Source organism: Periplaneta americana, chromosome 2 (assembly GCF_040183065.1).
Source record: "Periplaneta americana isolate PAMFEO1 chromosome 2, P.americana_PAMFEO1_priV1, whole genome shotgun sequence".
Taxonomy (NCBI): Eukaryota; Metazoa; Arthropoda; class Insecta; order Blattodea; family Blattidae; genus Periplaneta; species Periplaneta americana.
Genome location: NC_091118.1, coordinates 164517423 through 164530477, shown reverse-complemented (window position 1 = coordinate 164530477; position 13055 = coordinate 164517423). Strand labels below are relative to the sequence as shown.

The window sequence follows — 13055 nt, the reverse complement described above, 5'->3', positions numbered from 1 at the left end:
ATACTACGAACAGGCAACAATATTGCTTCCTCCATTAGATACACTGAATACTGCTGGTAATAAATTACAGCTTATGAAAAACAAATTTGATATAATTTCACAAGTAATCCAGCATGCCATCCTTTGGCAATATCTAGGAAATTGTTGTGGTATACTGTTTTTTTTTTTCAAACTCTTGAATAACAGACTGAATAACTCATAAGAACTGATGATTAGTAAAGTGCTTAGAACGAACACCAAATTGATAAATTGGAATAATGTTATTGTGATACATAAATGTTGTTGTTTAGTCAACTGTTCGAAGACAGGTCTGAACCTCACAAGTGATACCAAGAAGGCACCACTTATGAGGCAACTAGATCAGGAGATAATGGGGTAGGGTGGCCAGTTCCTTTCCCCCTCCATTGCATACATTGCCGATTAGCTACATATTATGCTAATCAGAGTTCAGATGTATACAAACAATTGTTCTTTCTCTGACATATATCGTCAAGTGAGATGTACTGCCTCATAATAGAGGTACATATCAGCCAGAACCTCAATCAGAAAATACATAAATGTGGACGTGAGAAAATGGATGACTCAAAAAGTTTTGAAACTTTAGTGGACCGTAACAGTTCTTCTTGGACTATAATCTGTATGGCTGATGATGATGATGATGATGATGATGAAGAAGAAGAAGAAGAAGAAGAAGTAGTAGTATTGAACTAATGGTGCATGATTAGAGTATCAGTTTTCCCTGGGTTTAATACTACTTAGTTTAAGTGAAATTTGTAGCAGATAAGAAAATATTCCATCAATTCTCCATTCACTTTTCAAAAAGTCTGGAAATTATGTATAAAACTGTAGCTTCCACAAATGCTAGGATAGTAAATCACTTCCCCTCGTAATCATAGTCAAGGCTCTCATTAAAAGCAATGGTGGGATGATGATGGTGATGATGATGATGATGAAAATGAATTTTACTTGATAACTAATTCTATAAGTGTGAAAGAACTTGAATATATTATTGTACTTACATTGTGTTGGTTATATTAAATATTGCACTCAAAAGTTGGCCAGTTTGGTTACACAAGAAATATTGGCTTCTTCAGTTTGCAGAAGGAAACATTTGTTGTTGACTTGCATCAGACTCGAAATCACTCCATGCATTGTTCAGTTCCATAAAGATAAGTTTGGCAATTTTTTCATTTGGTGTTCCCATTTGCTGAAACAGAAAATGACATACAGATGATTGTAAAGATATGTTTAGAATAATGTTAAAATATATGGTGCCATATACGTATTAAAAGTTGCATCTCTTCTTCTAACAGTCGCTATATATTAACTTCAGGATTATAAGCAGTATATGTACAGTATAGATTTTTCCATATAACTAAATCCTGAATATGTGTTTGTTCACTTTTTGTACAGTTTTTTTGTATCATTATATGATTTCTTAGTTTCACAGTTTTATTTTTTCTTCAAACTAAATTCAAAACTTCCTGCAATTTTATTATTCTTCTGTTTTACAAAATCTTGGACACAAGTTGCATTCTTTAGCTTAGCATTGTACAGACCCTGAAACAAAATTTAGGCCACCTGAATTTTAGTAAACACTGAGCGTGTCTCCACACACGCGCACACACACACAAAAAGCTTGCATAAAACTTCAAAAGTACAATTTATAAATAAGGGAAAATATTTTACTTTTTGGCATTACAAGAAATGTTTTTTTTATGTGCCAACCAGAAAAAGAAAGTATGTCGTTTTATTTGGGTAATAGTAAAGAATTTCTTTTACGCATGTCTTTAATATAGTAATTCTAGAAAATAAAACTGTATATGGTAATATCAATGGCAACATTATAAAAGAACCGAATTGTTACGAGCACTTAAAAGTAGAGTGACCAGAAGTTTCCGATTTCTGGGGACAGTCATTGGATTTAATTCACAGTACCCAGAAATGTTCCCTTACAGGAGTATTCACGAAGTAAAGTAAAATTAATTATTTTAAAATATTAGGCTACACAAAATTCGTCATTAAAATCGCAAATACAGAATACAAAACATTACTACACAGCTATGTTACCGTATCTGGAAATTTTATGATTAGTTAGGTTGGTACTCTTGTGATTTGATACAATAAACATTACTAATTCAAATATTAAATACTACATAAAATTCGGGAAAATTTACTAGAAAGACCTGATTGAATTCCTGACCTACCACATAAATCTGCTGTGGCCACATTCAGACTCCTTAGAGATCATGATTGACTGGGTAAATATTTACATAGGATTGGCATCCTGTTTAATCCAAATTGTGTATTGTGTCTCAAGAAGAAGAAATGGATATGAATCATTTAACACAGTGTGAAACACTTAAAAAAAAATACAAGTCTTACATCTAAATACTGGGAAGAAAAAGAGAAAATAACTCGATTGTTAAATCAAGAGCATTAGGTACCTACCTACCTCACCTATAGCTTTCTTCTGTACATGACATGGGGATGCCTAACTTTCTATTAAGAAGAGACGTACCTTATCAGGATGCACAGCAAGGCAAGCCCGTCTGTATGCCTTCTTAACATCTGCTGCTGTGACAAGTTGATGCATTTCACATTTGTTCCACTTCGCATCTTCCCACAAAACTGTATGCATGGAGCACAAGAGAGCTCTGATGTTGTGTGTCTTACCATCAATCCAATCAAGAATCTGAAGATAAAAGTGATTATGTAGAGTAATTATACAGGCATATGTATATTTTTTGCTCTCAATTATAATTAAATATTATATTATGTAAGGTTTTTTAATTGGTTTATTTTATGATGCTTTATCAGCTATGATGGTTATCTAGTGAAATAAAGGTGATAATCAGTGGCGAAGCTACATGGAGGCAATTGAGGCAATGCCTACCCAAAAAAATTTCAAGATAAAGAATTATAAATAGGCCTACTAAAATAAATTTCTCGACCGTAATAATTGTTGTGATTGAGAAAATCAGAAGTTCATACAGGATTCTTCGCTCATCGGCCACTAGATAGTGGCACATGTCAACGACAGAATCTGTCTGTTGTGCTCGGCCGGGGTGATGGGCATCTGCGGGTGAGACAATTTCTCGCTTGCCTCTTCTGCCACTTCAACAGGCTTTGGCTTTACGACAGGGATTGGAGGGGACAGAAAATAGCGTGAGGTTGTTTGAATTTCTAGCAACCCCCTCCACGTCTCAAGGAGGCATGTCTCATGACCAACCACGGTGACCAACAAAGAATATTCAAACTTTCCCTCGCGTGCAGTTAGTATTGCCAGTTTATGGTAGCTAGATCTAACTATGTTTAACAAATATTCAGCGGCAACGTTGATGAAAGTTTTGTATTGTTTTTTTTTTTTTTTTTTTTTTTTTAATTTAGCGAGTATTTAAAGCCCTCTTAGCGACAGGAATAAAAATTTCCTCCATTGATAACATATTTATAGTGAATTTTTACTGCTGTTTAAGGACTTTGTCACAAATACGGTTGGCAATGCTGCTTTAGTGGGAAATGCTCCTTTTGATTTAGTCAGCGGGAAAGTTACTCAAGACCATTTTTGTTGTGAGAATTAAGTGTGAGTTTACTAGATTGTGCCCGAAATAATGAGTGAGTGAAGACCATTTTTGTATTATTTGTGAGAATTAGGTGTATTTGTCAGACTGAGCCTGAAATAATGAGTGGACCAGACTCTCGTAGTAATTTGTCGAGTGTTCTGAACTTACTGAAAAGTAAGCCATTTTCTTCTTGGACATACGAAGAAAACTGTAATGCTAAAAGCAGAAGATTTACCCCGAATTTAGATTTTAAATATTATTAAGGCAAAGTATCTAGAAAATTTGTATTCTCTTGGTATACGCGATTTTCGTGGTTGGCTGGCTGTTCGGACACCAACAAACTTTGTTGTCATACGTATGTTTTATTTGGTGGTGAAAAAGAATGGGCTTTGCATGGGGTAACTGTTTCGAAAAACTTCCTTAGAAAAGCAGAGAAATATCAGAATTCAAATAAACATATACAGAATGAAGAGGGATTCCATTTACTAGGACGTGGGAGAATAGAACATGCTCTATCTGAAGGGGCAAGAATTCAGGCTCTTAAACATAATGAAGCTGTGAAACAAAATAGGCTCGTTGTTGAGAGACTAGTTGACATTGTATGTTTTCTTGGGAAACAGGAACTTGCGTTTAGAGGTCATTTTGAAGGGGAAGACTCAGTCAACAGGGCAATTATCTAGAATTGTTAGATCTGCTTTCTAAGCAGGAACAGTACATTCGAGATCATCTCCAGTCTACGTCAGGCTTTAAAGGTACTTCAAGTGACATACAGAATGAGTTAGTTGAATCTATAACTGATATAATTCAAGAGAATATTATCGAAGAGTTAAATTCTTCTGAATTCATTGGTATTCAGGCAGATGAAACTTTAGACGTGTCAAATAAATCCCAGCATAATTTTCAGATTCTGCTCAAAAAAAGGTCCAGTAGAGAGATTTATGGGATTCTATGATGTTTCAATAGACAAGACTGCATCAGGCTTATCAGAATTAATTGTTAGTGTTTTGCGAAAGTGGGGAGTAGTTGACAAGATAGTCTGTCAAACATATGATGGGGCCTCAGTAATGGCCGGAAAGCATGGAGGTGTTCAGCAGTATGTTAAACAAACCTGTCCAAGATAATTATTTCTACACTGCTATGCTCACAAGTTAAACCTCGTTCTTCTTCATTGCTCCAAAACAATAAAATCAGTTAGGCTCTTCATCCATAATCTGACAGCATTTCATACATTTTTAGCAGATATTCAAAGAGAACTCAGCTTCTGGAATCTAAAGGATTCAGACTTCCACAAGCATGTACTACCCGTTGGAACTTCCATTCCAGAGCAGTCCATACAATATTTTCCCACTATGATGATCTAAGACAAGTTTTTCAGGACATTTCAGAGAATGATGAAGGCTGGGATAGTGAGTCATACAACTCTGCTGTTGGGTTGCTTAGTATACTCGAAAAGATCCATTTCATTTACTTGGTTTGTCTCTATAAACAAATATTCATTTATACTGATCATCTCTTTGCACTCTTGCAACATAAAACTGCCTCTGATGTAGTTCTGTGCAACACTGAAATAAAGAAAACCGCTGCTGTCCTTAAAGACATGAGATCAGAAAACACCGTGTCTTCGGGCATTGAAAAATGTCACCAAATAAATAGTGAGGTAAATGTTGATGACAGGACATTCCAAATGCTGAAAACGTTAACCTACGAAATTCTTGACACTTTGATTATGCAGATGGAAGTGCGTTTTGGTGATTTTGAAAGTATTCAATTTGTTGAAATTTTGGATCCAAACCACTTCATTGTGTACAAACAAAATTTTTCCTTCTACAAAGTTGAATAGTCTTCTGAAAAAATACCCCTCCTTTAATGGAGAGAGATTGGAAAATGAATTGATTAACATTTATTCTGACATAGGAAAACACATGTCTCCTCAAAGACTTTTAGATTATATTGTTCTAAATGACCTGGGAAGTGTGTATGTGGAAGTGTTCAAATTAGTTCGTTTGTTTTTAACGTTTCCTGTGACCACAGTTTCTTCTGAAAGGAGTATGAGTACTTTGAAAAAAATAAAAACATACTTGCGTAATACTCTGACCAATGAAAGACTCAGCTGTCTTAGTACCATTGCCATTGAGAAGAAGCTAGTGAAAGAACTGATGAGTGACCAGATGTTCAAGGATCGTGTCATTGACAATTTTGCCACCAAGAAAACTCGCCGTTTGGAACTACTATACAAAAAAATTTAAGGTAAGAATTTCTGCCTACCCACTCTTTAAATACTTGCTTCGCCACTGGTGATAATGGCAGTGAAATGAGTCCAAGATCCATTGCCAAAACTTATCCAGCATTTGCTCTTAATGGGTTAACAAAAACTCTTAAAAAAACTTCAACCACGTAACTTGTCCCAACCAGGATTTGAACTCAGGCCTGCTCTTTCACAGTCAGAAATGCTGTTACTCCACAGCAGTAGACCATTAAGTAAAGATCATTTCCGTTGCAACATAGCTGCACATGCTATTATGAACAACGAAACTTCCAAAATGAAGAAAAAATGATGTCTAAAACAAATATTTACTTTTATTACCAGTTAATGTTACCTTTCTCATTAGATAAAATATTATTATCCTATAAAAATCGATATCGAGATTTTCGCAGATGAGTATGTTTTTGGCATGCCTCATATTAAAAAAAGTGCATGGCGTGAAATCACATCACTACATCGCACAGGACTACATTTTATTTTACTACAAAGGGTGTGCAGCCACAAATAATAATATTAATAATAATAATATTAATAATAGTAATAATAATAATTATTTATTCATTTATTGATATTTATGTGCTGGACAACAGCCATTGGCCAATAAAAGTCCAGCACAGTGATACAATTAATACATTAAAATGAACAACTATGGTACAAATTATAAAATAATAATAATAATAATAATAATAATAATAATAATAATAATAATAATAATAATAATAATAAAATGTCCGCAAAAAATTGTCTGTTAAATCCAAATTCTGTTGAATCGAGGTCCATTAAATCGAGGGTTTACCCTGTAATATTTTGTACTATGTTGTATAAAAATGAAGCAACTGATAAAGTAAGCTGTTGCTTCATCATTAGAAAACGTTTGTTTTCTATATCACAAACTTAACCATACTGTAAACTGGAATGAAGAATCCAAGCCAGAATGGGTTACAAATGTGCAAAGCTGATGATGCTCTAGCACAGCAGTCATCAGCACAGAGCACTCTCGGGCTAGCGTCTCTTACCCGCGGATAAGAGACTGCACTATGGTGCATCCGGGCTGCTGGCTGGTATGCTCTCTCCCTCTTCCCGCTGCACGACAGGGCATATTACGTTGCACCAGTTACCCTTTACGCTTTCAGCGAGTGGTGATGACCACTGCTCTAGCCATTTGACGAACAGTGTGTTCAACTGATTTATCATTATATTGTTACAATGCATATGACATTTCGAGTTTGTGTATAATTTTGTTTAAATAGTATCTGATCACATTTTTCATATATTTATCTTGTAAGACTTGCCTCAAAAACAGTATTTCAAACATCAAAACGTGCAATACTACTTAGTTAATATCCTTATGTTATTGCAAAATATAGCAGAATTTTACCTTGAGTTTATCAGGATCCATATCTTTCGCCAGTTCTTCTTTTCTCATTTCATTGATCGTTCTTGGACCTGTCTCACGCTTTGGAAACTGGTAACCTTGTGAGCCCAGGAGGTCGTCAAATATGTCACCAGGTTGTTTTACTCCTTTACTACCAGCTTTACCTTCGTGGGGAGAATGGCTTTAAGCATATTATTGATACAATATAAAAACATTATTATATAAAATATTTAGAGGATATTCTATTCTCCCAATCTACAAACTGAATTATATTTGTAATAAAAAATTCATAATTACCTCTAAACAATAATTGGTAAATAAATGCATTAATGAAAATTAAAATTATGTAGAAATGTTAGATATAAAAAAGACTTCTAGATTTTTAACAGTATTTTTTGGTGTTTTCTGTTCTCTCAAAAGAGGAGACATGTGATCGTAGCATTTCATGCAACGAAATATTGAATTCCAATCTATACTGAAATAGCTGGAAGTGAAATTGCTGATCGGCTAGCTAAGGATGAAAGTGACTCTTCAATTCACAAAACTGAGGAACTAAATCAATTGATGATGAGAATCTCAATAAGGCACAACAGCAAATTTTAAATGGAGGAGGTTGAGGGAAGGAACGGACTTTGAAGGTAAACTTTCATCATTGTAGCTACTAACATCTAATGCAGCATTTATATGGAAATAAAACTGCAGAGTTCCCACTTTGTATGTTTTATACTGTGAACAAGAAGAACTCAAATAAATAAGAGAAAGAGTATCTAACCTCCAATAAATTGAGAGGAAAGCAATGACATATCCAATGCCACTGGCTTAGAATGGCGTAAAAAGAGATAGGGAAAGGAGGAAGGAATTGTAATTTTAACAAATATGGAAGTAGTGTAATATATTTTTCCCATAGTCATTTTTAAATTCATATTTATGTATGAACGTTTAATTTTAATGAACATAACTGCAGGAAATTTATCAGTGTAACATGAGAAGAGGGAACAACGGAAATTTGCACACATGCATTAGCGTGTATCAGACACTTTACAATTACGACCATAGTCAATATATGCACAGACGAAAGCAGTTTTATTTCATAGGTTCTTAAAGGTATAAGTAAGCAATGATTGATGAATGAAATGTAGGTGAAAAAAAATCAATGAAGAGAAACCAAGCTAAAATTATTAATCAGTGTTCACATTTGTTTGAATATACTGCTGCACTTTAGCTGTTAAAAATCACAGCTATTTCTACTGTTTAAGTATCTTTCCACTAAATATTTCAAGACACAAATTAGGGCAATAAAAACAGATCTTTCAGACTGCTATTACTATCAAATGTTTGCTAGTTAGGTTGATCAGAAACAGCTGAAACTGATAGAACTGTGTTTCCAGGGTATTCAAGATAGACTTCCTTGAGCCATGCCAGCTGATAAGTTATGTACACAATTCAGTTGCTGAATGTGGTACTAGTTTAACATGGTTATTGTCCTGTGGGTGTTTTATTGTGTAATATTATGGTGAGAATTTCATATAATTTAGAACAAAAATATTTTTTACGACAGTTATGTGTAAAACTTTCTCGCAAAACCTACAAGAGAAAACTTCGTCGTAATTATTGTGGGATACATGTTCCATCACTACAAGCAATTTTTAAATTAGTAAAACAGTGCGAACATATTGTATGCTAATTCCTGTTGCTATTTGTATGCTACCCTTAAACAAAAAGTGTATGCAAACAATCCATGTAATCTGGGGGATTTCAAGGAAAATATTCAAGCAATTTTTGCAATACAGCAAAATAAACTTCACCACAGTTTTCTATCCATTTAACAGAATTGACGCATGTTTAAAAGCAGAGGGTAAATACTTCGATCGTCTGATATAACTGTGAGTACCATTTGATTAATTATAGTAAGTGATTAAAATAAATATGCCAGTAAAATAAGTTATTTAAACAATAACAAGCAGCACTGTGTTTTACCAACAGCAAAACAATGCCGGATCAATCAATAGCAGACACTCATTACTTTGCATGTTGTTTAACAGGAGAGAATATTATCTACAGAAGCAAAAAACAGTAACTACTTGAAATTAGCAGTTTTCATTCTTCATGAAATTTTCACTTCTTCATCTCTTGTTTCTGGTTATTGTATATTAATAGTCGAATCATAATAATTATTCCTTATGTGCATATGATACTGAGGTATGACTAAGGAGAAAACAGAAGAAATTACATTCGTTCCAAAGTGACAGTAAGAATAACCTGACAAGAAGACAGACTTTTGCCTAAAAAGATGTTTAATAAAATATGCATACCGCCAGGGTCTTGTTGTTTACTGAATACTGAGTCGAAATGTGATCTACTGTAATCAGCAGTACGAGAAGATTCTTGAGCTGGAGACTTGGCAGTGTGGTGGGGCGTGCCAACAGGTGTGTTGTAGCCTGGCATGGGCGATGTGCTGCCTGGTACTCCCCCCTGTATATGAAAATTAACACTTCTAAAAAATGGCAAAGACCAAACAAGGCAGCAATGAATTACTGGTACTATGTTTAAATTTTGTCATTTAATAATGAAGAAGAAAAAGACAAAGAAGAATGAGATAAAAATTAACACATCACAATGAAACTTACTAAGAATTAATAATCACTTAATATAAATTATTTTTTAACTCATATCAAGAATATTATCGATTTTATTAATTTGTCCTACAGAATAATATCTGTGATATTGACAATTAATATTTGAGGAGAAAAATTCGCTCCGGCGCCGGGGATCGAACTCGGGTCCTTGGTTCTACATACCAAGCGCTCTAACCACTGAGCTACGCCGAATTCAATCCACAGCACTGGACCGGATTGAATTCGGCGTAGCTCAGTGGTTAGAGCGCTTGGTACGTAGAACCAAGTACCTGGGTTCGATCCCCGGCGCCGGAGCGAATTTTTCTCCTCAAACAATAATTGTCATATCAAGAACTTAAATTCTTTTTTTATCTTTATAGGCTTCATCGATAAACAAATTCAATTGCAACTATTTGAAATAATTATGTGTAAGTAAGTACTTCTTCTCAAATTCAAGATTTAGGCACATGCTGCCTGTTCCAACTTCAAAATAACTTCAGCGCTTCTTGAATTTCCTCTGTCTCTGCTTCCATTCGGCGTAGATTTGACTTAGATGACTGCTAACTAGTTACAGCATTTAATGTACTTGAAAATATGTGTGATGTGCATTATAACAGGACAGATGCCTGACAAACAAACCACTGTCAACAATAATACTTCTTCTTAGGTACAATTTATTTAGAATCTTTATAGATTTTTCTTAAGTGATATTAGGGTTAGAGAGTTGCAAATTTATGGTTTTCATTCTATTAGTTGTTTTTGTTACAGAATATTTTAAATCTACATTTCTAGGCACTAGTAATATGTGAGAAAATATAATGAAGTAAATGCCTCACAATAAGAGCAACTTAATAACTTTGATGTTTCTGAAGTGCACACTATAAATACTTACTTACAAATGGCTTTTAAGGAACCCGAAGGTTCATTACCGCCCTCACATAAGCCCGCCATCGGTCCCTATCCTGTGCAAGATTAATCCAGTCTCTATCATCATACCCCACCTCCCTCAAATCCATTTTAATATTATCCTCCCATCTACGTCTCGGCCTCCCTAAAGGTCTTTTTCCCTCCGGTCTCCCAACTAACACTCTATATGCATTTCTGGATTCGCCCATACGTGCTACATGCCCTGCCCATCTCAAACGTCTGGATTTTAAGTTCCTAATTATGTCAGGTGAAGAATACAATGCGTGCAGTTCTGTGTTGTGTAACTTTCTCCATTCTCCTGTAACTTCATCCCGCTTAGCCCCAAATATTTTCCTAAGCACCTTATTCTCAAACACCCTTAACCTATGTTCCTCTCTCAGAGTGAGAGTCCAAGTTTCACAACCATACAGAAGAACCGGTAATGTAACTGTTTTATAAATTCTAACTTTCAGATTTTTGGACAGCAGACTGGATGATAAGAGCTTCTCAACCGAATAATAACATGCATTTCCCATATTTATTCTGCGTTTAATTTTCTCCCGAGTGTCATTTATATTTGTTACTGTTGCCCCAAGATATTTGAATTTTTCCACTTCTTCGAAGGATAAATCTCCAATTTTTATATTTCCATTTCGTACAATATTCTGGTCACGAGACATAATCATATACTTTGTCTTTTCGGGATTTACTTCCAAACCGATCACTTTACTTGCTTCGAGTAAAATTTCCGTGTTTTCCCTAATCGTTTGTGTATTTTCTCCTAACATATTCACGTCATCTGCATAAACAAGAAGCTGATGTAACCTGTTCAATTCCAAACCCTGCCTGTTATCCTGAACTTTCCTAATGGCATATTCTAGAATGAAGACACTATAAATACTTCATAATAAAATTTACAAAACTACGAACATTAGAAATAGCATAACTAGCTTATAAATGCTACTGAATACTCGTATATTAATTTAATGTACTGAAAATTATAATTTCATATTTCCGTTTTAAGCATTCTGTATCACAATCACTATGTTGCAATAACCTGAGGAGTCCAACTAGCAGGCCTATGCTGTGGAGATCCACCTTGATTGATGGGGCTTCCTGCTCTTGGTGTTCCGTTCATAGGGGTTGTAGGCTTTGAACCACCTGCCCATCCACCTGTCGATCCAACACCCAAACCAGATGTTAGATTGCCTATAAACAAGTACATGTGATGTATAACATTTATTAAATCATTTACAAGAATAATAATTAAACTATCTCTTGAAAAATAAATCCTAAGTATACTTAAGTATCTGTCTCTTCTCACTTTATAGATCTCTTGGATATGGAACAACAAGTTTTGATGGAGAAATCATTGCAATAAGTGAAAGTCTCAGGAATCTTCTATGCCACATCAATAAATTTTTAGTACGTAGTATGTCATAAAACATAGTATTTGCGTTTTGAATGTATCGTTTTCATAGCCACGTGTAATAAAATAGTTAATGCATTTTATATACCGAGTCCAGATAAACAGGAAATCTGGATTAATGGAATCCACATGAGTGGAGTTCCACTATATTTCATCGTTATATCTTATTCTCTACATGATTCGTTAATTCTTAGGTCCAAATGTTCTTCGTAGTACTTTTCCTTCAGTAATGCCCAACTTATTTTCATTTTTTTTGGTCACAGAATATGTTTCATAGTTATATAACAGGACTGGTTTTATTACATAAAATATAAAAAAAATGAAAGAAGTATACTGGATATCAGTCAGAAGTCGTATTGAATTGGCTCTTTTTCGAGAGCCAAGAAAATGTATGTGAAGTTAAGAGAAGTGCACCATCTGACACAATTTCTATTATTATGGTTATTGTTGTTGTTGTTATTATTATTATTATTATTATTATTATTGCATCTCGTCTATCATATTTCCAAAAGATGTATTGAATACAAGTTCGATAATGAAATATCTGTAAGTTTGTAATTTCTAATGACGACTGATGAGGTGCTGTCAGTTATCATTTTATCTCTATACTTTCCAATTTTTTACACATAACTTACCAAGATCTGCAAAAGGATCTCTCGCTTTACTTTCCAAATTTGGAGTGCTGGCATTACGAGGAATTGATGCACCAGTAGGCGTAAGTCCAGGCCCCTGAGATCGTGAAAACCCATCCCAGCCACCAAGTAAATTCGTTGGTTGGGATCCAGATACATGATTAGCAGTGAAACTTGGAACAGAATTCTGGAAATTATACCACATTAAATTAAGTAATAATCTATATTGTGTGTTGTTCGTCTTTCAAAGCAAATATGTTAAAACATTGTGC

At 34.5% G+C, this 13055-nt stretch overlaps 1 protein-coding gene and 1 non-coding gene across 4 annotated transcripts in view; one reads left to right on the top strand and one right to left on the bottom strand.

Moving 5' to 3' along the window:
* Window positions 1-13055, bottom strand: part of aux (cyclin-G-associated kinase) — a 72155-nt gene that overhangs the window by 13207 nt on the left and 45893 nt on the right. For 2 of the 3 annotated variants that reach the window (XM_069818789.1, XM_069818791.1), the window contains exons 20-25: window positions 12787-12970; window positions 11780-11931; window positions 9514-9673; window positions 7205-7365; window positions 2522-2695; window positions 1020-1207 (exon numbers count right to left, since the gene is read on the bottom strand). In XM_069818789.1, the coding sequence (XP_069674890.1) occupies window positions 1091-1207; window positions 2522-2695; window positions 7205-7365; window positions 9514-9673; window positions 11780-11931; window positions 12787-12970 (948 nt within the window). In that variant the 3' untranslated portion in view covers window positions 1020-1090. The remainder of the gene's footprint in view (window positions 1-1019; window positions 1208-2521; window positions 2696-7204; window positions 7366-9513; window positions 9674-11779; window positions 11932-12786; window positions 12971-13055) is intronic. The other variant, XM_069818792.1, reaches the window with a different exon arrangement.
* Window positions 10059-10131, top strand: TRNAT-CGU (transfer RNA threonine (anticodon CGU)). Its single transcript has one exon. It is a non-coding gene; the product is annotated as a tRNA-Thr (tRNA).